This window comes from Myodes glareolus, chromosome 10, assembly GCF_982192425.1.
Source record: "Myodes glareolus chromosome 10, mMyoGla1.1, whole genome shotgun sequence".
Lineage (NCBI taxonomy): Eukaryota > Metazoa > Chordata > Mammalia > Rodentia > Cricetidae > Myodes > Myodes glareolus.
Genome location: NC_142035.1, coordinates 50639130 through 50666052, shown reverse-complemented (window position 1 = coordinate 50666052; position 26923 = coordinate 50639130). Strand labels below are relative to the sequence as shown.

General features: G+C 44.7%; 2 protein-coding genes across 4 annotated transcripts in view; both read left to right on the top strand.

Annotated features, from left to right (window-relative positions):
* Positions 1-26923, top strand: part of Acoxl (acyl-CoA oxidase like) — a 294348-nt gene that overhangs the window by 261184 nt on the left and 6241 nt on the right. For all 3 annotated transcript variants that reach the window (XM_085696377.2, XM_085696375.2, XM_085696378.2), the window contains exon 18: positions 9433-9534. In XM_085696377.2, the coding sequence (XP_085552503.2) occupies positions 9433-9534 (102 nt within the window). The remainder of the gene's footprint in view (positions 1-9432; positions 9535-26923) is intronic.
* Positions 14072-18526, top strand: LOC148120641 (glycine cleavage system H protein, mitochondrial). The gene is made up of 2 exons (XM_087911397.1): positions 14072-14080; positions 17966-18526. Exons 1-2 carry the CDS (start codon positions 14072-14074, stop codon positions 18380-18382), a joined length of 426 nt encoding a protein of 141 aa, XP_087767523.1. The 3' UTR covers positions 18383-18526.

The window sequence follows — 26923 nt, the reverse complement described above, 5'->3', positions numbered from 1 at the left end:
TTGTTTCTAGACTAAAATATGAGGGAAAAAGTAGTCCACACGAAGGCACCAGCTAAGCAATTGCTGTCCCTCTCAGTCTTTCCAACTTTGAGAAGGTCTTTATACATTTTTTTTTTTTGGTCCTTTCTGGACTTTCAGAGATTGGCCAAGGACAAGAAAACTTGTATTCTGAAGCCTCAGCCAGATGGGAAGGACAACTGAGCACAGCCCACCCACAGCTGTCTGATTAATAGATTACATCCTGAAAGGGCTTTCACAGAGCAGAAAGCAGTGAATGCCAAGACTAGGAGCAATTATGGGAACAAGACTAGCCTGCCTTTCAAAGTAAAAGACCCACGTTGTATGAAGAGTCAGACTTCCTCATGCCCATCATTTCTGTTAAATGTAAGAAGTCACTTAAAATAGACATCAGAAAACAAACCAACTGGGAGAGCTGACCCAAGGCATAACATGTGTAGAGTCCTCTGGGCTCTCGGGAAGCTTCATATTCCAGAACTGTTGAAAATAAAGCAGAAAAATAACTCAAAATCTGGAAAAGGCTACTGCACACTGCAGCAACATTATAAGGAAGAACAAGCAGAGAGGGAGGAGGAAAAGGAGGAGGGAGAGGAGGAAGAAGAAGAGGCACTGCTTGCTAAAAGGTCCAAGGAGGCAGTCTACAAAGACAGTAACCTCAACTTTGGTTCTGGAAGCCAGTGCAATAAGGCAAGAAGCAGAAAAATACAAACTGTATCCTTTTGGGCAAGAGAAGAAGAAAAGCAAGCATTGACATACATATGGCATGCTTGCTTATCTGTTTAAAAAAATAGTAGCAGGTGTGTCCAACTGGCAACCACATGCTATATGTGCCTGGGATGGTCATAACGTACCCAACACAAAAGCGGTGTAGTTACTTAAAAGTTTATTTTTTTTTGGTATGGTATGGTATATAGATATATGATAGGTGGATAGATTGCACCCTTGTCAAGTGTAAGCTTTGCTGTTTTGTGAATGACAATGTTGTGTCACAGTGTCAAACAGTCAGACTCACCTGTAAGGTGTTTCCAAACAAGACACAAGGGGAGAAAAACAAGTAGGAAAGAAATTAATTGCTGGAACTAAAAACTGAGTCCTTCAAAGTTATGGATACAAAGTCAACATGAAAATATTGATATTATTTTGAATACTAGTAATAAACACCTGAACACTGAGTTTTTAAATACATTTTAAATGTACAGTATACTAAAGTACACACACACACATACACACACACACACATGTCTAGTGATAAATCTATCAAAACGTATGGGGCTTTAATGTGTGGGACTGATTTGAAATGTTAATGAATCAAATAAATGTAGGTTCATACAAATGGAGAGAGTCATCAACTAGAAGCCTCTACACAGTAAATATTTAAGTTCTTTTTATCATGATATATGGGTTTTACATAATTCTTATTAAAGGATCTCTTAGTGCTGGGAACAGAATCCTCCTGAAATTTTTAAGTAATGTCAAGTACCTAGAAAAGGCTGACAGATCTTGCAAGGAAAATGAAGTGGGAGGCATCAGTCAAAACAGTTCCAACTATTGTAATTAAAGAAATCAAGACTACAGTGTTGGTACAAGCATGCACACACAACTCGGTGGCTCATGCCAGGGACTGCAGAAACATGAAACATGTACACAAATAGGGCCACCTGGTTTGCTGAAATGGTAACAGCAAACCCAACAGCCTCTTCCCCAAATGGTGCTGCAGTAATTGGGCACTCATAGACCAAAGAGGATGAGTAAGAAGCCAAAGATGGTGGAGAATCGGGAATGGCAGTGAGTTAAGTTGGAATCAGTCTCAATCTGGAGTAAAACATTCTGGGAGAGGAGCCTGACTGAGCTGAGCGCTTATCCCCAAGTCTCCAGTTTTGATGCATGCTTTTCAGCCAATGTGTAGATCAGATTTCTGAGGCTAGAACAAATAACTCAACTAAGCAACTTATAGAGAGAGAAGGCTAGTGGCTATAGTGGTGCAGGCCCATCATCCGAAAGCTGGGGTATAGCTCAGTGGTAGGACACTGGCCTATAATGCATGAGGCCCTCAGTTTGATCCCCAGTGCCACAAAATGAATGGGCGTAAAAGAGGCTAAAGCTCTGATTTGGTTTATGGTTCCAAGGGTTTTGGTCCAGAATTGGGTGCGTGTCCTGTTTTGGGGTGCCTGGTTTGGGAAGCTGGGTAATAGAGCAAAGCCATTCATCTCTGTGCTAAGATGTTAGGAGGGACAGAATAGCCCCGCTACCCAGTATGCCAAGGGTGGTTGCCATTGACTAGAAGATGTGCCACCGCGCCTTGCCTCTTAAAGGTTTCAAGTTGAAGATGAAGCCTCTAAGATGCAGGCCTTTGAGGAACATTTAAGATCCAGGCTGTCACAGTCAGCTTGCAGGTTATGCGGGAGCCCCTGGGGGTGTAGCCCAGCCTGCATGCTAGCTTGCTGAATTTGCTCCCTCCTGCAAATGCAGTAAACTCTGCAAGATGGGGAGTGTGTCTGCAGCCACAAGCCAGCTGTGTGACACCAGGTTACTGGAGAACTCTCTCCCTGTCATCCCTACTTGGTGCTTAGACACAGCAGGGCTCTGGTCTCCTGCTGTCCAGAACATGCCCCAGGTCTCCTTCTCCTGAACTTTCTCTCATCTCGCTTCGTGTTTGTTGATTTCGCTTTCTGTATTTTTCATTTTCTGTCGTCTGGAGACCAGGACGCATCTGTGTCCAGGCCCATCAGGAAGGCAGACAGCAGGCTGCTCTGGGGGCCGTCCCTGCCTTTTGTCAACTCCTGTGTGTTTGATCAACCATGACACCAGCATGTGGCCCACGCTGAAGAGAAATCACCTCTACCTCAGAACATGGTGTTAGAGAGAGAGCTAGCCAAACTAGCCGTGAAACTCCATCCCCACCTGCCACTGCTGGAATGGACAGGTTGGGGTTTTAAGTGAAGACACATCTCCAGATAGTTTGGACAATAAACTTAAATTATGACCAGTTCCTTCAGATGGTCAAATAAAATGACACTAGAACTGACACAACCCTGCCTTCCCTTTCGGGTTAAATAAGATTAAGACTGCCTTACCTGAGCACCCAGCTGGGACCTGGAGGGGACTGAATGGGAACTAGGAAGCTCAGAGGTAGGCATTGCTCCAGTCTGGTTCAATTTAAGTCACTCTCCTGTTGAAGGGAGTGCCCCTAGAAATCGCAAAGCTGGTACTTTCTTGCTAACGCTGACAGAAATGCCTTAAACCAGGAGAGCACACCTTCGCCCATCAATTTTCCAAGGCAGGAATGGAGATCCCAAGAGGCTAAAGGCTGAGGCCAGAGGCAGACCACTTCATCACAGTGAGAGAACTGGGTTGCTGCCGGGGAAAGCTGTTCTGTGCTCACGCTGCTCCTCCCGTGTGCTAATGAGCTTTGTTCATCTTCTCTGACACCACAGGCCAACGTAGTCCACTTGCTTCATCTCCCAGATTATTATGCAGCTCGGGCTATGTATGTAGGCCACCGGCTTGTCATAAATTTCAAGCAGTTCCCCTCCTCCCATTGTGGATCCCAGTGGGCCTACACTCCTGGGACCCATGGCTCTTGAACTCCTTGGTTTCACAAATGCACATGGGGCCCAGATACTGGCAATGGACACAGTGGGGCATTCCAAGATGCATGAGTTGTAACTTTTTGATCATGTTGTGGTCAAGGAGTGAGACACATGACCAGATAATTATACCAGCAGGCAGATTGTGTAATGGAGAGGGAAAAAAACACACACAGTTTTGAGAACCCAAGAGGGAAGAAGCCAAGGCTTATATTCTGAGAACATGGGCATTTCAGCTTGGAGTTTGCCATTTCAAAACAGAGGGCCCAAAGCATGAAATGGGATGCAGAAGCTATGTGAAACTCATTCTGCCCATGTTGTTGAGTGCAGGACTGTGCTCTGAGAAGCCTTCCAGACCCAGACACACTCAGGCGCTAGAGGGAGAGGCCTGTGTCTGTGGCCAGCATCAGGGTTTTACTGTCAACTGCTTCCGTCAGAGGGAAGGCTCCACAAAGTGATGAAATGCAGTCTAGCCAGTGTTCAGATCGGTACCACACACAGGACCTGTTCACTAGTATAAAGTACCACGAAACACACGCAAGTGCATTGCACATGTAAGTGCACTGTTAAGCTTTTCAACAGCTGGTAGCACCACAGATGTGTTCACGGCAGGGCCACCCAAGCTGGTGAGTGACGCTTTGCTCTGTAGTGTCAGAATGTCTGCATCTCTGGGGGAAGTTGTAGCATGAGTAATAAAAACCCAGAGACAGACATTGGGGTTCAACCTGAAAACCAGAAAAGCAAAGCAACCAAGCCATTAGAGAAGTCTTACCTCTACCAAGGCTGGGTGACTGCAGACTAAGCCTCTCTCTCCTCCCATTTTATATTCCCTTTAGTGCTGGGATTAAAGGTGTGTGACTTCCTGGTACTGGGATTAAAGGTGTGAGCCACCACCGCCTGAATTTGTTTCTGCACTGATCTTGGGTAGCCCAGGGTGGTCTTGAACTCACAGAGATCCATCTGCCTGTCTCCCAAATCCTGGAATTAAAGGTGTGAGCCACCACTGCCTGTCCTCTAGTGGCTTAGTTTGCCCTTCTGATCTTCAGACAAGTTTTGTTTATTAAAACATAAATGAAATGTCACTAAAGGATGTTTTCAAAGTACTACAATTTTTTATTTTGTTTTGAGACAGTGTCCTTACTCTATACCCAGTTGTCTTAGAACCTTTTTTTTTTTTTTTTTTTTTTTTTTTGGTTTGTTGAGATAGGGTTTCTCTGTAGCCTTGGAGCCTGAGCCTGTCCTGGAACTAGCTCTTGTAGACCAGGCTGGCCTCGAACTCACAGAGATTCACCTGCCTCTGTCTCCTAATTGCTGGGATTAAATGTGTACACCACCTCTGCCTGGCCAACCTTTCTTAAAAATAGGATTCTACTATGGTTTTATAATTCTTGTTTCCCTTTTCTAATGCCTCCTGGAAACCAATGATCTAGCCTCTGTCACTACAGTTTTCTCTTTCTGAGAATAAATGGAACTCCACAACCTTTAAACTTTCCATGTTCACATCTTTCTCTTGGCACAACAACTTGGCGGTTCAGCTGAGTCGTGTTCTATTGTACGGAGCTAGCACAGTTTATCTGTTCACCCACTGAAAGCTGTTTAGTTGTTATACATATTCTTGCGTATATGTATATTCATATTGCGTATATGTATATTCATATTGCGTATGAACGTATATTCTTACGTTCATACGTTGTATGAACGTAGGCCTTTATTTCTCTAAGACAGCATTCCTCAGCTTTGGTGCCTCTTTTGGATTGTGAATGTCCCTCCCTACTTGTGTTAAAGGTTTAATGCCCACATTGACAAGGTAAGAAGCGAGGCCTGCTGAGAAGTTTTAGATCATCGTGAGCACGTTACAGTAGCGGATAACTGGGATACTCACATTGTGTACGTATTCAGCGTATCCAGCCTCAGTATTCGGGGAGGGACGTGTCCCTGCCCGCTGCGGGGATATTTGCTAGTATCCCCGGCTTCTACCACTAGATGCTAATAGAATCCCTCAACTATGATGAGCAAAGTACCTACAGAAATAGTCAAGGGCAAACCCCATACATGACTGAGAGCCTCTCCGCCAAGGTAAGTGCACTGGGGTAACTGGGAGTTGTGAGAAGAAATAAAGCCTTTCAGCCCCGTGTGGATTTTGGTCATGGTCTTTAATACAGAATAGAAACTCTAACATTGAAGACAGCAGGGGTCCTTGCTCTTCCATCTTCAGGAAGATGTTATATGCCCTTGGTGTTCTTTATTAGACAGAGGTGTGATTCGCCAAGACCATCGTGTTATCATGATTGTGTTTTGAGAATTTAAATGATGGATTCAACTTCTTTTGTCTCTGTAAGACTGTTCTAGTCAGGTATTCCACCTTATGTGATTTCCTGTAACACACAGCGTTCTTACATTGCTCGATGTCTTCTAAAGTGGCAGATTTGTGAGCGTGAAGCCCATGGTTTCCCATTTTTCCTTTGGTACCTTTGGGGCTGTGTAGCTTTCTGCTACTTCATATCTGATCCTTTTAAGCACATGAGTGCACACACTGCTTTGAGGCCCAAGTGCCTACAATTTTTCTTATTCTTCTCTCATCTATTACATCCCAGCCTCAGTTTCCCCTCCTTCTTCCCTTCCAGGTTCTTTCCTTCCTCCCCATGTCCCATTCACTCCTCCTCCATTTCTCTTCAGAAAATGGCAGTCATCCCATGGATATCAACCAAAGGTGACTTATCAAGTTCCAATAAGACTAGGTCCTTCCCCTCGTATGAAGGCTGGACAAGGCAACCCAGCAGGAGGAAGAGTCAGAGACAGCCCCCACTCCTATTGTTAGGTGTCTCGCAGGAAAACCAAAGTACACAAGGCTCACTGATTGTCGGTTCTGTCTCCGAGCCCCTATGAGCCCAGGTTAACTGATTCTATGGTTTTTCTTGTGATATTCTTGACCCCTCTGGTTCCTACAATCCTTTCTTCCCCTCTTCCTCAGAATTCTCAGAGCTCCACCTAATGTTTGGCTGTGGGTCTCTGCATCTGTTTCCAGCAGGTGCTGGATGAAGCCTCTCTGATGACGGTTATGCTAGGCTGTCTATGAGTAGAGCAGGTTATCACTAGGGATCATTTCATTGACTTTTCGTTTCTCCTTTTTGTTTCTAATTTTGTTCACTTGGATTAGAGAAAATACAGAAAATCTTTGCCTTTTAGTTAGTTTGAATAAGGGTTTGTCTGTCTTGTTGATTTTTTCCAAGAACCAACTCTGTTTCATTGTTTTTCTTTATATTGTTCTCTTTATTTCTATTTTATTGATTTCAGCCCTCAGTTTTTTTTTTCCTTCCATTTACTCCTCTTAGTTGTGTTTTCTTCTTTTAGTTCTAGAACTTTCAGGTGTGCTGTTTGTTGAGCATTGCCGCTCAGATGGAAAAGTATTCTGGCAATCAGAAGCCAAGGAATACCACAAAGTCACCTTAAGCTTAGCAGCTTACAGTCCTGCTCCAAGGGAGTTTCCCCAGTGTGACAACTCTGCCCCTGCAGGGGAGGATTTCCCCCAGCAAAGTCCTTACAGTTCTGTTCAGGTTCCCTGGAGAGTTAAAACTCTGCTATTCTAGGATAAGGTTTCCCCAGAGAAAGTGTTACAGTTCTGTTCCACTCCTATCTGTTCCTGCAAAAGAAGGCTATCACCCAGACCTTATTCAAGAGATTTACTGGTAGGGAAGAATCCAAGAGCAAAGCAGCCTCTATGGTGAGGCGGTGGCAAACTGAAAAGGGTGCAGAGTTTATGTAGGGCTTCTTAGGGATGAAGTTTTTCCAGGGAGAGGATTTTCAGGGTGGGAATTGGTCAGATTTCAATTCCCGAGTTTGGACAAGCTCAGAGACTTGTCTAAGAGCATGGAGCATCTATCTGTTCAGAGTTGATGAGGGGCTTCTCGCTGCATTCTAATATGGCCCAGACCATCATTGGACAAAGATTCTTTTTCTATAAAAGCTGCCACGTTGCTCTCAAGCTCCCCAGGACCTCATGTCACCCTTGTGAAGGCTCCACCTTTAAGTACCATTCACATGTGAACTTGAGGATTATGTCTCCAACAGGGGGACGTGTAGTGGCGTTTCATTTGTATTTTAATAAACAAAGCTTGCCTGAAGATCAGAGAGTAAAACAGCCACCCTAGTCAGTCTTACAGACCAGTCCGTGATGACACACACCTTTAATCCCAGTAGCCACACGAGTTTGCCATAGAAACCGGGCTCTGCATGCCTTTAATCTCAGTCCTAGAGAGGGTAAAAGATGGGAGTAGACAGTTCGCAGTCACAGTCTGAGATTCCTGGAGGCAGGATCACCATTTCAGACTGAGGTCAAGGTAAGAGCCAGTGACTGGCTGTTTTGCTTTTTGGATCTTCAGGTTGAAACCCAATTTCTTTCTCTGAGTTTTTATTAATTGTGCTTCAGGGACTTCTGGGAAACATGATCAGATCATGGCAGAATCCCTGCCCTCTCAGTTTAGCTGGGTCTCCCTGTCTCCTTCTTACCTCCCCGAAGGGGAGTCACCTCCACTGGGGTCCAGGACTCTTCTGCAGTAGCCTTGTTTGCTCCGCTCTCTCAGACTGCAGGAACTGCCTTTGCGTTCAGCTCCCCACTGACTTCTAGCCAGAGTTGCCAGCTCTAAGGAGCCCACGGTCCTTTGTGCTTTTTCCCACATCTTTCCCACTCATATATTGTGTGTGTGCACATGTATGTGCACATGTGTGTGCATCCATGTATAAAGATACACTCATCCATTCGTGTGCATATGGAAGGCAGAGGTCAACAGTGGGCATCTTCTTTGATTGGTCCCCTCCTTTCTTTTTGAGACAGGGTCTCTCACGAGACTGGGTGGCCAGTGAACCCCCTGCCTCCACTTCCCAACTCTGGGATTACAGGCATTCTCCACCAAACTCAGGGTTTTTTTTTTTTAAACTGGGTGGTGGGGATCCAAACTGAACTCCTGAGCATGCAAAGCAAGTACCCTATAATTGATCTGTGACCCCAGCCAAAAACCATCCTCACAAAAGTCATTGTCTTTCAGAGATACGAAAGCGAGGTGTATTCATAAATGACTTGGTAGGGCTGGGCTTAATGCCACAATACCACAGAGGGGCCTGAGAGGGGGGTGAGATGGCAAGGAGGCCGGAGGTCTGATAACTGAAGCTGAGTGGAGACACGAAGACCTTTGCACGCTGCTCCCCCACTTGCTGTATGATTTCAGATTATGGAATATTAAATGGCGAATGGATGGATAGCTAAGTGAAAAGCCACTTTGCCTCTGGGAAGCTCGTTGATTTTTGGTTGGTGGCTGCCTATGATGTCATTCAGGGTACTCAGTTTCAGAAATGTAACAGAAAAAACATACTGAGGCGAGATGTAAATGAGGAATGCTATTTTTGTGAAAGTCAATCAAATGTTGCCCAGTGGAAAATATCAAGATGACATTGCTGTGTATTTTTCATGAATGAGAAGGGAAGCAAAAAGAACTACATATGGATTTCAGAATTGCTTCTGAATGGACTTCTAAGTCACCTGGGTGTGGAGGACACAGGGAAGTTACGTGTGAATCAAGGCTGACTGTGTGTTAGTATTTCTCAGATGGGATTGACACAGGAGACCTCACTAAGCTGTCTATTATTTTAGAACTGCTTTCAAGGTTTTTGGAAAGTTAAAAAAAAATAAAACATATACTTTGTATCCAAAACATGACCATTTTAATTAAGGAAAGACTTTCTGACTTTAGGAAATGTCATGTAATGTTACCTCTGACTCCTTTCAGACCCCGATTTTCTAACAGTTGCTTCTTTCTTGTCTCTCACTCTTTAGTTTTGTCTGTTGTATGGGACCAAGCTGGTGTTCCAGGAGCGGGGCTGGTACTTAGAACATAAGTACCTGACTCCCAAGGCCAGCATGCGGATCAGGGCTCAGGTAAGAGTCTCCAGTGCAGAAGCGGTACTTCATGCACCAGCTCTTGGCTCTTTGCTTAGAAAACAGCCCTGCGGTTTCCAAGCACTGACTCTTGGCCTCTGGCCTTTGTGTTCCATGATTCTATTAAGTGACAAGGACTGACTCTCTGTGCATGAACTTCCTGACATGAAGGGTAGAGACAGAAACATGCGTGTTCCTTGTCTTAAGGGTGTGTGGAAGTGGGGTTGGTATTAGTAATTTTTTTTACTCCTTCCAAAGTATAGTAACTCATTCTTCATATTCGGAATATCCTATGGTATTTTGATGTCAGCAGCAACAATGAAAGTGAGGAACTACTTAGCACCTTAACATGAGGTAGGGCCATTAACCCATCCCAAAACACTGCTCCAAGGATAGAGAACACAGCCAGCAGCAGCAGTGAAACCTGTTCCTAGCACATCTCCTCTGAGAGCGCGAAGAGGTAGACGGCTCAGTCCAAGCAGTATCCAGAGGGGCTTGTTACAGTGAGAGTCCCAAACTTTTAAAAACACTAACAGTGTGGTTAATATGCCCAGTGACACTCCACTGGAGAAACTGGTTTTCCCTTTGCCTGCAGTTACCAATTGCAAATGGTGTCTTGGTTAGGAGTGAGACCACTTCTTCTTCTCAGTGCCGGACCCCATCTGGCTTGAACCTGTGTGGGTCTTGTGCATGGGACCACAGTCCCTATGAGTTCATCCGTTCTGTTGTGTCCTGGAGGGTGATGTTCCTTAGAGTTATCCATCACCTCTGACTCCTGCCCTCTTTCTACTTCCTCTTCCACACAGATCCCTGAGCCTCAAGGGCAGTAGTTTGATAAAGACATCCCACACAGGACTGAGTGTTCCAAGTGTCTCATTCTCTATACATTGTCATGTTGTGGGTCTCTGTTAATCCTATCTACTTCAAAAAGCAACCTCTATGATGGATCTCCTAAGGAAAGGGAAATGTTATGGAGACACAAAGGGAAAACCAGAATATTAGGATTAAGTTGGGAGGGAGATGGGAGAGTAAATTTGGGGAGCCTGGGGAGGGACAACTAACACTAAAGACCATTTAAAAAATGGTCTGGAAACTTACTGCTCTGGAGGCTTTCTAAAGTAGATACATACAGGAAAGACTCTAAAGGAATCGCCATGTAATGGGGACAATGTCCCAAGACTTCTTATGCCACCAAGGAAAAACCTTGTGCCAGGAAAGGGTTATGTCTTGTTGGGTTGTTGGCCAAAGGGATCCCATGGATCCCCAAACATCCCAGGCTATCGCCAAAGCTTTATAATGTGCTTCACAACCTGGTGGTAAAGCCCTACTGCTAAGGACAACATACATGCCATTCACTTTTACATGTATGAGTGTTTACCTGAATCATATGTCTGTGTGCCGTGTGTACAATGCCCTCAGTGACCATAAAATGGCATTGAATCCCTTGTTCCTGGAGTTTCAGACAGTTATGTGGGTGCTGGGAATTGTACACATGTCCTCTGGAGGAGAAGCCGATGCCTTAACAGCCCAGCCATCTCCCCAGTGCCTCTGACACAGAAGCCCCGAGGGCTTGCTTGAATGGTAAAGAGCAATGAAGATGGCAGCTGCCTTTGGTGGAGACATCTCACAAAGACAATGCTCGCTTTGGGAATAAGCAGGGAAGCCATATTTTGTTCTTGTTATTGTTGTTGTTGTTTGTTGCTTGTTTTGTGAGACAGGGTTCCTCTGCGGAGCTCTGGCTGTCCTGAACATGCTCTGGAGATCAGGCTGGCCTCATACTCAGAGATTGCCTGCCAACACCTCCTGAGTGCTGGGATTAAAGGTGTGTGCCACCACCACCTGGCTAAGGAAGCCACTTTTTAATTTAAAAAATATTACACAGAGAGGAGAAGCTAAAATTATAGTAAGAGCCATAGAACCAGGTTACCACTTAATAGTGTCTTCTAGACAGGACAGGAAAGATGCATCCACGAAACTCAACAATATGGACACCTGAAAAAGGCCTGAATAATGGCAACAGTTGGGCCAAAGCAGATAGAAATCTCACAAGGCCCCACCACCTGATGGAGAGGTATAGGAAATCAATGGGCTGCTATCAGAATGAGAATCAGTTTTCTCCAGGGAAAGGCCACGATCGATTAATTAATCCATAGCAATTACTCTTAAACATATGTACATAGAAGCAACCCTAAATCTCGGTGGGTGATTTACATATACTTGAGTGTATATATGTATGTAACAATAATAATTAAAGAAGAAGTCATGAATTTGAGAGAGAGTAGGGGACCATGGGAAGAGTTAGAGTGGGGAGAGAGGCGGTTAAATGATGTAAATACAATACTTATGAAGTTCTCTGAAAAAAAAATTAATAAAAAAATTTTATAAGGAAATATTTGATGTAGAATTAAAAGAAAAGCAAAATACAGCAGAGGAAAGTTGAGTTTATGTAAGACACAAAAGCGTTTTTGTATTCTTGTAGTATTACACGATTTCCACACTTGTCAACTGTGGGACCCTCAGAGCATACTGGGAGGTGAGAAGGAAGGAGCTAGCCTCCTCAGAACTAGCTTTCTCTGGAAGGTCGAATGGGGTTCCTCAAAGGCCTCCTCGTCAGATGTATAGCCTGCCAACTTGGAGCATACAAGTGTTCTCAAAGGGGAGGGAATAGGGAAGTCGGCCTGTCTCCATCATCTCCTACCTCCGCCATACCTCTTTACAGGAACCTCAAGTCATCCATGAAATCTTGAGCTTTGGTTTGTCAGTAAGTTTGGGGTCCTCGGTGAGTTGAAGATGCCCAGCAGGAGAGTTCTGATAAATCCATGAGATGGACAGACTGGGGTTCTCTGTGTTCTGGAAAGTGTCCTAAGTGTTTCCCCCGGCTTCTCAGATGTGTTTCCCTTTTCAGCTAACCCATTCCCTTCCCCTGGCTTTTATCCGAGGTGTTAGAATGTTTATCTGAACAGGTCCCTTCTTCCTTTGTCATGTTACCTGTGGTACATTTTAGTCTCTACTCCACAAATATGTTTAACATTATCCTTTATTTCTCTACACATTAAAGCACTGTGGTTTTATAGCCTTTAGGAAACAATTTTAAGTTCTTCAGTCTTTAAACTTTTATTTCCTTTCCCGACCATATTTGCTGTGTGTCGAGTTACCTTCTGTTGCGTGATGTTCGGTGTTTTGGAGTAATGTAAATGTTTTATGATTTATGAAAGGTCAGTTGAGGCTCCTTCACCTTACAAGACACTCTGAAGAGACATCCAGGAGAAGGCCAGCCTTAAACTCAAGCCTTGCTTGAGGTTTCTTCAAAAGAGTCATAAAATTCAGGGAGGAATTATTTCACCTGCCTGTTCCCTGGCATCGCAGTTTGCTGTGGCGAGGGTCATCCCCTATGGCGAGGGTCTCCTGTGGCGAGAGTCTCCTGTGGCGAGGGCCGTCTCCTGTGGTGACCTAGTGTTGTCTGTGGTGTTTTACTGTCATGACCTTCTGTCCCTCCTCAGTCACTGTCTCTCTATCAAAATGAAAGTTCAGATCTGCTGGAAACGATAAATGGCTTCAGAGAAAATGCAATTCCTTTTCTATTCCTTTAGATTCCCTTTTTTCTTAAAATTACTTTTATTGTTTTATCAACTCATTGATGCTTTGACTTTGTTTCCCGTGATTTCCCCAAATACTTTGATAATATTCAGCGGAAAGTTGGTGTGGGAAAGCAGCGTCTGGGCTCAGAAGCAGCTAGCCTCTCTGATGGCATTCCTCACACTCCTTCAACCCTGCGAGTGCTTTTCACTTTTCCTCACTCGCTGATGAGGAAACTGGGGCTCAGAGTAAAAAAGTAATCAGCCCAAAGTCAGAGAAACCTGTGCCTTCCCAACTCCAAGCCTTTACTGGTGTGCTTGCCAGAAAATGGCGCCAGCAAGCATGCCTGAAGTTCATTCCTGGCTCCTAACCACGTGTTGATTAAAGGAGCAGGAAATCTCGGGAAATGACTCGTACACTCGGGGCTGGAGAGATTGCTCAGTCGGGAAGAGCATGGACCTGTGTGAGGAGACTCACAAAGGCCTGCACCTCTGGTTCCAGAGGAAGCTGATGCCCTCTTATGGCCTCTTAGGACACGGCTCTCAATGTGCAAATACCCACACACAGCTACACTCACATACACATCATTAAAATAAATATTTCTTAAAACAGAGAGTATGCAGAAGATAAACCTGACAGATTTTCCTGTGAGGAAGTGAGTAATGTTACCCTTATCAATTGCAGAATTGTTCATAGCATGTGCCTCTACTGCCACATGCTAAGGAAGCACTTCTTCCCCCACCCCCCAAAACCCCTAACTCTAACCACGAGAAAACACAACAGCAGGCAAAGCCAAAGTGAAAAGTGCTCCACACAACGTGACCAGTGTGCCTCCAAATGGGAAGTGAATCAAAGATGAGGAAATTTGGAAACATCTCGGAGACCAGTCAGACATAAGGACCGGCCGCCATGTATGAATGAGGCCCGAACGCTGGAGCAGAAAAGGGCTTCAGTAGAAGAAATGGCGAGAGTGAGTGACAGCTGTAGTCTAGTTAGTAGCCACGCACAAATGCTGCTTTTAAGTTTTCACAATGGGCTAGAGCTATGTGAGACATTAGCGTTAGATGAACCATGTAAACGGCGTAGGAGAACTCTCTGGATTGTCTTTGGCACTTTCCTGGAAATATAAAAAGCATTCTGAATTAGAAAGCTGACCAAGATGACAACAAGACATGGGTCAGAGGAGTGAGCCTGGACTCATTTCTGACGCTGAGGCCTCCCAGAACACCCAGGCGTTACAGTGAGGCTATGGTCTATTGATAACTAGAAACGAGCATATTTGTACTAAAAGACCGTTTCGTTCATTCTCACAAAGACCTTCAAGGTATGGAAGGCTGATGGAATCCCCACTCAATAAGTGAATAAAAGTGACAAACAGAAGTTAAAAACCCATCCCAGATTCAATCTCCGCACCCAGGGCTAAGGACATGACTTAGTCGGTATTTGCCATGTAGGGTGACCTGAGTTCAGATCTCATGTAAAAAGCTGGGCATGGTGGCACTAGATATCTATGGTTGTCATGCTAGAGGAGGGGTAGAGGTGGGAAAACCCTGGAGCTTGCTAGCCAGCCAGTCTAGCTGGTCAGAGAACCGAGAGAGACCCTGTCACAAAAATAGTGTGGGGAGCGATGAGGAAGATAGTTGGTGGCAGTGGCCTCCTGTGTGTGCACAGACGTACTTGTGGTTTGGAGAAGGTCAAGTATTTGTTATGCATACACTGAAGCATCTTTGCAGTCCCAAACTTCATTGACTAAAAACATGAAATTTTAATCTCAGCTCCTGAAATCAGCAAATTGGAATATGTATGCACTTTTTGGTTTAGCCCCTAGTCTCTCAGCTCATGTCCTCCTTTGAAGTAGACAGGTGGTGAATGGAAAGTCTCATTGTGCCCTCTGACCTGGGCACAGCCAGCCTGCTCTGTCAGTTCTACCAGCTCTGCCACTGTGAGCCTCCCTTGAGGACGTACGGAGAAGAATCAAGCACGAGCGGCCATGTGGTCAGATCCCACTGCAACATCAACGGCCAAGGGAACTTTCCAGTTGGGGTGTGTAGAGTGAACCACAGCCTTGCTGTGCGCTGCAGATCAAAAGAGGACCCTCCTCAGTGTGGTGGAGGCAACTCTTAGCCAAGTGCCGCCTAGGGTTTGGTTTCCTAGAACTTAAAATACAGATGTCAATGAGTCACAGGCAATGAAGGATTTGCCAGGCATCCAGGGAAGCTTGGGAAGCCCAGGCCCAGCAAAAGGAGGGTTAACTCTCTACCTCTCAGAGGGAAATCACCCATGAGAGTCAAACACCGAAAACTCATTCATGAAACGAGAAAAGAAATATCAGCCAGAACTATGTCCAAGAAATTTTGACACTTCCACCCCTCCAGTCAAGTTCATTTCATTGCTTTGTCCAAACGTTCTCTTTCGTGGCAGGACACGTTTGCTGGAGCGAAGCCCACCTGCGTCTTTCTCCCATGACTCGTAGCCTGTTTTTTTTCGATGCAGCCACAGATGTGTCCAGCAGAGCCCAGGTCTTGCTTTGCTTCACTTGTAAGAGGAAGCAGAACAGAACAGGCTGCCTGGCAGGAAGAGATGATTCATTCTCTCCCTGAGTGGATGAGAGCTGCCAAGAGTTTGCTGATGGTGTGTGATCTGGGCTCTTGGCTGTGTCTGCTCCTAACTAGGGTGACCCCTAGGGCTAGAGTTTCAGTTTCAGTTCAGTCAATCAAAGAGCTGAATTGCTGAGGAGGAGAATTCAAGGCTGGTGATGGAGGACCCTCGCATCAGTTCCCAGTGCTTTATTCTTCCATATGGCTCGGAATGAGAATGTGCAAAATGTGTATGGCCGACCCCACATCCCTAAAGCAAAGATCCCTGGGCTACTATTGGAATTCAGGAGATTGCTAATGTTCTTTTATTGCATTTGTACTTGACATTATTTTTATTTACTTCTATACATGTGGTGCATTTATTCACTCAAATTACTCATTTATTTTTTAATTAAGCATAGACTATAAATGCAAATACTGTCCAGTGGCTAAGAGGTCTGGGGTGGGGAAGAAACAAAACAAAACAACATAGAAAAGAATTAGGGAAAGAGCTGCAAGCAGGAAAGATGGCATTGTGATGCCAGCCCTTCTCAATCTTAGCTTTTAGGAGAATGTATGCCCCACACTTGGGCAGTCACAAAGCTCAGGAAGGGCTCGTGGAGCCTTTACTTGCTGCAGATACCTCCTTGGCCCTTTCCCATGCTCTATGGGGTGTTCTTTCTGAAGAGCACTTAGATTCTTATCCCTGTTTCCTTTGGCCCAAGCCACCTGGACAGAGGCCACTCAGCAGATGTTCGATGGGCAGATCCAATGCTGCATGAGCTGAGGTTTCCAGCAGTGGATGCTGAAAATATGCACAGGAGTAGGAAACTGAGGCAGGGCTCCTTGGCCCAGGGCTTTCATTTTCTTTATAAGAAGGATGAGAAAAGTTCCCTGCTCTCCGCCAGTTTAAGCTCATCTGATGTGGCTTCTGGCAAGTGCTGAGATAGAGAAACCCTGCTGGGACCTCCCCATCAAAGGGGAAAGGTGGTGAGACCTCGCCTGCTCAGGAAAGGAGACACAGGTCCTGCCCAGGGCCAAGGAGCAGGTTGTGGCGCTGGGGTGGCATCGCTCTGGAGTGGTCGCACTGGACATGTAACTAGAAAGGCTGAAAATCCAGTTGGAGTTGAAAGGCTAGCTAGAATGGGGCTGACCTTCAGGGGACATCAGGGAACAACTAGAGTGTCTGTCCTAGCCAAACATCTATTCCTAGGACCAACGACCTTAAAACAGAGAGATGGGAAGACTATTAGTGCCGCAGATCAGTGATAAGGTCAGGGGATCGCTCCTTCTCCCTTCCCCTCCACGAAACACAAGCTTGACCTGATAAATGGAGTCATTCAGCTGAGGTTAAGAAAATACGAGGGAGGTTTGGTTTCTTCGGTTTAACCAGTAACAGGAGCTCGTGAGGTCATACCCCGCCCCCAGCCCTGATTTTCACCTGGCAGCCACCTGGACAGACACCCTGCCCACAGTAGAGCTTTGTGTATCTGGGAAACGAACCAGGATCATTCCGTTTCCTTAGTTCAAGAGCAGAGGGCTGTAACTGCAGCAGTGGCAAGTTGTCTTGTAGATCTCCAGTCTCTGGGTTCTGGCAGGGGCATCACCCTAAGTGCCTCAAGGAGATCCTTAGTGTGCTGGGCGCAACTGGGGGGCACTCTTCTCCGTCAGGGTTTACCCCCTCACCCAGGGTTCACAAATGTCTGATGGTTGGGATTTGTACCTAAGAGTTATTGTGTTATACCAAAAAGACCTTTCAGGAGATGGAGCCCACCAGACCCCAGTCACAGCTATGGACAATGATTTTATTATGATTCCTGTAAACTGTAATGGATTTCACTTGCAACAGAAGCAAATCATCCCCAGTGTATCGATTTCGATGTAAGTTAACACACTTATAAAAGAAAAACTGTGGTTGCTTTCATTTTCTGAAGGTAAGTCGCCTGTTCCCTTCAATTACTTTTAAGATTACTTACTTAAAGTCAGATTACTTTTAAGATTTATTCATTTACTTTTATGGACATGTATGTGTGTGTGCTTGCATGGGTTTATGTGTGTCATGTTCCTCCTGTACCTAATGAGATCAGTAGAGGGTGATGGACCCTCCAGAACTGGAGTTATGGGCAGTCGCTTCCAGATGTGAATGCTGGGAACCAAACCCAGGTCTTCTGAAAAAAAAAAAAACAGGGCCCACCTGGTGACCGCCCGACCGGTGGCGGAGGCGCAGTGCGGTTACCCTAGGACCCCCCCCCCCCCATCATGTCGCTGCGAGTGGCTAGCATCCCGTCCGCGTGCTGCGCCCTGGATCCGCTGTGCAGTCAGCGCGTAAATTCACAGAGAAACACGAATGGATAACCACAGAGAATGGTATTGGAACAGTGGGAATCAGCAATTTTGCACAGGAAGCATTGGGAGATGTTGTTTACTGTAGTCTGCCTGAAGTTGGAACAAAATTGAAAAAACAAGATGAGTTCGGTGCTTTGGAGAGTGTGAAGGCCGCCAGTGAACTCTACTCCCCTCTGTCGGGAGACGTGACCCAAGTCAAGGAGGCTCTGGCAGAAAACCCGGGGATCGTCAACAAATCCTGTTATGAAGATGGTTGGCTGATCAAGATGGCACTGAGTGACCCTTCAGAGCTGGATGACCTAATGAGCGAAGAAGCCTCTGAAAAGTACGTGAAATCCATTGAGGAGTGAATGTGGCACCCCGCTCCCAACAGAACTGTGGGAAGTAACCCGCTCCAGGATGCTTGTCTTAAATTAGTGGAGGATAGAAGATTTGAAGTACCTTAGTAATACTGATGAAAGGAAACTGTTCTCGACAGTGCTATTAAAACTTCCTGATGGGTGCAGATAAACACAATGTACATACTTTTAATAATCCCCATACTAGGAATTTAAATGAGGGCTTAAGCTCTGGTGTTTAGAATTCTTGAGATCGTCTATGAAGCTGGGTTTGGTGATGGACCTATCCTTTAATCCTAGCACTCAACAGGCAGATCTCTTGTTAGTTCGCCGTCAGCCTGGTATACTAACAAGTTCTAGGCCAGCCAGAGTTACTTGGTGAGACCCTACCTAGTGATTATAAGAATTCCGTATCACGATAACAGCATTGTAAATCTCCCATAATATTGTAACTTGCCTACACCCACCACTGGGTTTTGGTAAGCAGACTTCATGTGTCTTCTCATTGGCAATGCCCAGGAGCACAGGAAAGTGTCGTAATCTTACCATGTGCTGCGTTGGCTGCCATGTTTTTCCTCTGTAGTATTGGCTTTGCAACACAGTGAGGAACAAATAAAACAGTCATCCTCTTTGAAAAAAAAACAAAACAAACAAACAAAAAAAACAGTAAATGCTCATAACCACTGAGCCATCTCTCCAGTGTTGCTGCCCCATCCCGGTGCCTTCCCCTGTGTCCACCTGCTCTTTCAGCTTAGAGGAAAAAGCATTGCTGTGTTGAGTTTAGAATTTCCTCTTCCCTGGAAAACTCAAAATTCTTGGGACTTAGCACCCAGGCAAGGAAAGCATGAAGGGGTGACAGAAAGGAACAGGATTGGCCTGTGGGAGCTGGTACGTCTGTGGGGAACTGGGACTCTTTCTTCTCCTTTCCTGGGCAGCTAGCGGCTCCATCACAGCCGTAGGCTCACATCGTGGCCATAGGCACTATTCTGTTAAGCTAGAGGGTTGCTGCTGAGCTAATGCTATAAAAATGTTAGCTATGAACATGGGAGATTTTTTGAGAATCTTTTGGGAAGCAGATATTCTATTTCTTAGCCTGTGTGATAGGTAAGTGTGTTCACTCTGGGATAATTTTACAAGCTGCTGAGCTCAGATCTCCTTGTACACATTTTACACCAGCTAAAAAGCATTAGAAGTCAAAGGAGGATGCTTCTGGGTCATGTATAAAATTCTCTCGTTAGAATCTAACTTGGCGGTTATTCTGTGATTTCTTTGGTTTTCTTCTTTAATTAAATGTTTCCTTATGTGGGAATTACAGGTTCACGTGTAGCTCTTAAGGATAATGCACAGCAGTTTTACAATTCTTCACTTAGTTTCTCTTTTTGGTAATATCTTGCAAAGCTTTAGAACTTCTCATGCAGGATTTGGATACAGTTGCCTTGGCACAGAGAGGATGCAGTGTGCTTCCATGCGGCCACAGGAATCCCTCTTGTGGCTTTTATGGTGATTCTTCCTTCATTTCTCTCTCTTTTACCCCAGATCACATGCACCAATCTGCTCTTCATTTGCATAATAACCATTTCGGTGCAGGGTCATATAACATACACACTTTAGAATCCGTTTTCCCTTCTGCATAATTTTCTGGAGATACGTCTAGACTATTCCATGTATCAAGAGCCTGGTTTATAATTACTGAGCAGTGTTTCTCACTGTGGCTTTATGTCAGTTTGTGAACTGTCTTTAGTTTTTAATAGTTAGCCCTAAAACCACTTTCAAGGGCAGTGTACAGGACTTCGTGTGAATATAAATTTTAATTTCTCCAGAGTAAACGCCTCAGAACTCTTGCTGGATCATATAGTGGATACACATTGGTATGTTTAAGGACTTGCCAATTCCTGTCTAGAGCGGATGTGACATTTTTTTTGTGCTCCCACAGTCACGTGTTAGTGATCCAGATGTTCTGGGTTTCTTGGGCACAGCATTTGTCTAGAGCGGATGTGACGTTTTTTGCTCTCCCGCGGTCACGTGTTAGTGATCCCGATGCTCTGGTTGTCTTTGCTTGATCACAGCATTTGACTGTGTTGCCATTTTCTGTTTTCTCCACCCTGGGAGGTGCGCAGAGGTTGTTCCGTGTCCAAGCATGCTTGTAGCTGATCAGTGAAGCATTTCTTATGTGTCTGCTTAATGATCTCCATTAATCCTCATCTCGATGTCATCTCGGTGTTGACCTGGTTGTCTGTCATCCTCATTCAGCCTGACATTTTCCTGGTTCTGGGTACGATGAGGGACTTCTGATTGAAACCTGAATGTTCGAGGCTTTATGTCACAGAAGATGCTGGATCTGCTTCAGTTTCTTTAGCTGGCTTCTTCTAGCACTGTAGGGGAGGGGGCAGGTCTCACCTATCACCATGTAATAGGGATAAAAATTCTGAGTTCTCTGCTCAGTCTCTGCTCAGAGATGTTCTGGTTAGCTTTCAACTGTCAGCTCAACACAGTCTGGCACAGTGGTTCTCAACCTTCCTAACTAAGGCTATGATCCTTTAATACAGTTCTGCATGTTGTGGTGACTCCCGACTATAAAATTATTTTTGTTACTACTTCATAACTGTAATTTTGCTACTGTTATGAATCGTAATATAAATACCTGATGGGTGGAATATCTGATGTGTAACCCCTGAGAAAGGCTCGTTTGACCCCCAAAGGGGTGGCCACACGCATGTTGAGAACTGGTTTAGAGTTGCCTGAGAAGGCAGTCTCAACTAAGGGATACTCCAGATTAAGTGGCCATGGGGAATTGTCTCGTGAATTAATGCAGGAGGGCCCATCCCACTGTGAGTGGCATTGTCCCCTGGATTGTATAGGAAAACCAGAGGAGTAGCAGTGAGCTACCAAGCCAGCAGTGTTCTTCCAGCTTCTTCTTCCAGCTCTATCTTACATCCTTGCCCTAACTTCCCTCATTAAAGGACCGTTACCTGGAAGTGGAATCAAACCCTTTCCTCCCCTTGGTTGCTTTCATCGGAATGTTTACTTGCAGCGACAGATAGGGAACTCGAACAACATATAAGGGACAAGGATGCTATTCTCTTGTTATTTCTAGGGGGTGAGGGGGTGTTTATCCCGGTAGGGGGAGACACAAATGCCAGGTCACTTGGTCCACATGGCCTTGTCACTTTTATGTTAACGCTAAGTTCTGAATCTCACCAGGCCTTCTTTGACAGCACCCTATGTGGGAGATGAAAGGGCCACTCCTCTACCAGGAGGTAGAGGGCCTGGCTCCCGGTGAGGAACTCACTACAACCTGTTGGGTTCGAAAACTATTCCTGTGGCCCACTGAGCCCTTGGGAATGTGGACACAACCTTCTCTGTGTTGATGATGAGCTAGGACAACCAATGTAAAACTGGGTAGTGTGGCTGCCCTTACTTGGTCCTTTAGCTAGAGACAGCGGGCTTTTGTTGGGTTATTTGTCAACCTCTGTTGGTATCTCTAGCTTCTTCAGATACAGAGTGAATGTGTGAGTCAGAAAGAAAACTGAGGAGATTACCACTGTCACCCAAGAGCCCACAGTTCCTAGATGTCTGTTTCGTTCTTCTCTTGGGTTGGTTTTACTATAATATCTAGAGTGTCTACTGTGCTGAAGGATGGAATAGGGAATCTGTCATCTCAGAATGAGCATTGATGATGATTTTTGAGCAAAAGAAACGTAGGGTCAGATGGGTTGGGTTTTGTGCCTGTGCGCTGGGGCTGAGCCCCAGGTGAGCTAGAGGAGTTCACTACCACGGAGCCGCACCTATAGTCCAGTCAGAGTGCTTTCTGGAGAACTCTCTGAATTCCGCAGGCCCTAGGTCAGTTGACTCTGGGAGTCCCTTGGCCGGAGTCATGCTGAAGAGTCTTCCTACACTCTTTCACGCTGTGACCTCGTCACCTTTCATCCAATCTAGAGGATCCCATCCACTCGTAGCTGGCCTGAGACCGGTACAGGCCAACTTCCAAGCAAGGGAGATTCCTCTGGAAAGAGCTGTCCTGTTGTGGCAAAATGAAGAAAATAAAATGCATTGCATGTTCCATTTTAAAAATATATTATGGGGCGAGCAATTAGAGTCAGAGGATTAAGGCATGTGTCACCAAGCCTGATGACCTGAGTTCAGTCCCTTGGGGTCCACTTGATGGAAGGAGACACAGTACCAAATTACCAAAAGTTATTCTCTGACCTCACATGGATGATATGGCATGTTACAACACACACACACACACACACACACACACACACACACACACGTGTGCACACATGCATACACACGCACACACTACAACTACATAAATGTAAAAATTATTATTAGGTCTTCATACTCTCTAGGTACTAAAAGGCACCCTTTATATATAGTGATAGAGATAGTAGATGCTACTTTTTATCTTTTTACAAAAACCAAAGTTTGCTTCCCCTAAAATTGCTTTAATCTTTCTTTATCTTTTACTTAAATTTTTTAATTAAAATTAAAATAAGCCAAGCAGCAGCAGCACATGCCTTTAATCCCAACACTCAAGAGGTAGAGTCAAGCAGACCTCTGTGAGATTGAGGCCAGCCTGGTCTACAGAGCAAGTTCTAGTACAGACTCTAGTTACACAGAGAAACACTATTTTGAAAAACCAAACAACAACAAAATTAAGATTTAAAAAATGGGATTGATTTTGCTTACACCTAGATGTGTAAATTTTGATACACTTTGGTGAGTTTTAGCAGAAGGCAGATTGTATAACACAAATGTTTATTGTAGAAAGTGCCCATTGCCTGAGAAGTGGGAGCCACCTTCCCATCCCTGCCTGCCCATATCCCCTGTAGCTCCCACTATGTGTCTATAACTCCAGGGCAGAGCTTCCTAAGAATGGAGGCCCACAGACTGACCCCTGCCCAGCTAGCGTGTGTCTGAGATTCCTTAGTTCGTTCCTTTATTATTCTGGGTAGTGTTTTTTTATGGAGACTTCTCTGACCTCTCCCTGCCTCTTTTCCCTCCCCAAGTCTCTTTGCTCTTAGAACTCTGCTGTGTTGTGGCCTCTGGCAACTGGCCTTCACCTCCAGCTGACCTCAGGTTTGAATATTCACAGAGAATGCAAGTCTCAAGGTCACAGCCTATAATACCAGACAAGTCTTGAGGTCACAGCCTGTGCCAGCTGAGCTTACTCATGGAAACACTCTCTTTCTGTGTTAATATTCATTTTCCAGACCTTTGATGATGTTAAGCATCTTTTCAAGTGCTTTTTGGTCCTTTATATGTCAACATTTGTGTGGAAATATCTGATTTTGTCCTCCGCCCTCTTAAAAACTACATAATATTATGTGGTAGGAATTTGCTAGACACCTTAAACACAAAAACTTTTAATTTTCCCATCCTGCGGCCTGCTCACTTTCTTGATTGTATCTTTTGATAAGCATCAGGCTCTAGATTTGGTAAATTCTAAGTTGTCGGTTTTTAATTTTCTTACGAGCGCCCTTGTGTTTGTTCTGGAAACTTGTGCCTAACTGAAGACTGTAAGGAGGCACACCCATGGTTTCCTAGAAACTAAATGGTGTTTGCTTTTACAAAGATGTCTACTTCCTATCGCAAATTAATTTCTGGGTATAGGATGATGTAGAGGTGGATTGATTTTCAGAAAGTTATCCAAGTGTCTAGTCTCTACTTGTAAATAAACCTTTCTCTGTCCAGTGAAGTGCTTTGTCTTCTACTGGGAGAATCAATTGAACATATATTTATGTGGATGGTGGGAGTGGGGCTTCATATTCCGTTCATTGATCTTTCTGTTCTCACTTATTTTGTCATGATTGTTATAATAAATCTTATATTGGTAGAATAATACAGACCTTCTATATATTGTATTCCTTTTCAAAATTGTTTTGGCTATCCTATGCATTCGTTTTAATTTTTATATACAATTTAGAATTGCCTGAACATTTCCTGCTTATGTTTGCATTGACTCTAATTTCCATTTGGAAAGAACTGATACTCCAACAGTCTGTGAGCACAGTGTGTCACTCCATTTAGTCATTTGTCACCAGGAGACCTTTTTAAATTAGTAATAGAAGTCTTGACTTCATAACGTTCAGCCTTAATTTTATGTTCTTAAAGTTATTAAATGGTATGTTTAATTGTACATATTCCAATTACATGTTATAGACGTAGTATATACACAACTATTCTTTCATATTTGCTTGCACACCCAACACCCAAGCCTCCTAAGTCCATATGCTACTTACAGCCCCTCTAAGTATTCAACTTTGGAGTATGTATCTGTCATTATCAAGAAGGTTTGCACCCTGAAAGTTTTAGTTTCATGGACACAAAAGATTTTAATGGCAACTTGCAAGGGCTACCGATTCTAGTTAGGATGTGAAAGACGTTGAGAGAACTTTGCTTCCATGTGAAGAAGATCCAGAATCGGGACAAAGCACAGCCATTCTGTGGGTTGGCACTGCGATTAAGGAAGAATGATGAGGGGCTGGAGAGGTGGCTCAAAGGTTAAGATCACTGACTGTTCTTTCAGAGGTCCTGAGTTCAATTCCCAGAAACCACATGGTGGCTCACAGTCATCTGTAATAAGGTCAGGAAGAATGATGAAACAACTTCCTAGAAAAATGAGGGCTGTGGGGATAAACCAGAGGCCCTGGATGCTTCAAACAGGCGGTGAGCGATTGTCTAGAATGTAGACAGATAGTAATGTGGGCTTATCCGCTGGGGGAGGCTCTAAAGGCTGAGCTAACATCGCTAGAATTGGGAAAGCTGAAACATAGTAGCAGACAGTGTTCCAGTAGTTCCAGGGTGCGGAATATCAGACTGGCCAGGGTGTAAGGCAAAGAGAGGTCTGCGGAGGTTGCAGATACTACCACATTCTAGTCGGGAGACTACCACCCATAGGTTTTTTGGTATCTGCAAGAATGTATCCAAGTCTCAGAAACCCTCCCGGAAGCCTCCAAAGGGATGTTATTTAGTTCTGGCAGCTTGTGAGGCTTCTGCCCTTGAAGAAATTTTTGCAACTGAAAAATCACTCCCTCTTGACTATGTACCTTATCAGGCTAAACCATCAGTTGATTAAAATACCATATTCTTTGGTATTAAAAGGTGTGAAACTAATGCTGCAGCTCTATGATAACCACCTAATTGAATATTCTTTCTCGTTTTGTGTAAATGCCTTTGTCTGTTAAAAATGCTACCAAGCGCAGCCCTGTGGTTACTTTAATTCCATTGCCAATACTTTCATATGGTTTCCTGTATTCTGAAGAGAAAGCGATGTGCACTTCTTTAGAAACTTGTCCTCTTATGAATCAGCAGCAGCTTGAATCAATGTCAGACGCTTTATTAAGTGGTTAGAGTTGGTGCCTCTGTGTCAGCGCTTTTGTCTTAGGTAATGGTGATTAAGCATTCTCAGTAAAAAAAGAAATGCCAGATAATAAGGAAATCACATTTAGTGCTAACTAGAGAATCTGTGATAATGACTGTGGGAGGGCTAGGGATGTAGTTCAGGAGTGGGATGCTTATATGGCATGTATGAGGTGCTGGATTCAAGCCTGTGAATCACAAATTATCATCATCATCCTTTTTCTGTCTTCGTGTGTGTGGCATACATGTATATTTGCATGTTTTACATGTATATGGGCACATGTGTATGCTCATGCATGTATATGTGCATGCATGCAGAGGCACAAGATTGATATCAAGAGTCATCCTTAACTCATCCTTTTCCACCTTATTCACTGAGGCAAGGTCTCTCAATAAAACCCAGAGTTCTTTGATACCACTGGTCTTCTAGCTAGCTTACTCTGACGATCCCGTTTCTGCCTTCTGAGACTGAAATTACAGATGGACCTCCATAACCAATAGTCATTTACATGGGCCCTGGGAACCTGTACCCCAGTCCTCAAACTTGGCCAGCAAGCACTGAGCCATCTCCTCAGTCAGAAATAATGATATTTGTGTGCTCAGTCCGTGCAAGAGTCACGTAACACTTCTTAGCGATAAGGAACGTACCTTGTTTAGAACGGCAGTGTTGAGGGTCAAAGCCCCGCTCTTTCACTGAAATGGGCATTTCTAGAAATTCTTAGCAAATAGTTGAATGCTGTGTTACTCAGTTGGAAACATTGTGACAGGAAGGACATTTCGAAGGTCTGTCTGTCTGTCCTCCTACTCTCTACTTAGCTTGAATGACATGCTGCTGCTGCTGCTGCTGCTGCTGCCGCCGCCGCCATTGGCTTAGAAAGGCAGCCTCTTCAAATGTAACTTTTCCACTTATGCCAACACTGTCAGCTAGAGTCTAAATGGATGTAGAGTGTTCAGCTGGAGTCCTGAGTGATTCGACCCACAGAATTCTGTTTTGTACCTACTGAATCTTGACCACAGAAGATATCATGGAGGAGCATGTGGTCTTGAAACTGGGAGTTCAAGCAAGCTAAAGAGTGATCCTGCCATGAGCAATGGACCTGTGGCCAGTAAAGACAGAAGAGCCCAATCTCCAAATTGGGGGGGGGGGGTCTCAGAGTCAGGTGGGAGGTGACGCTTTGCATGAGCATA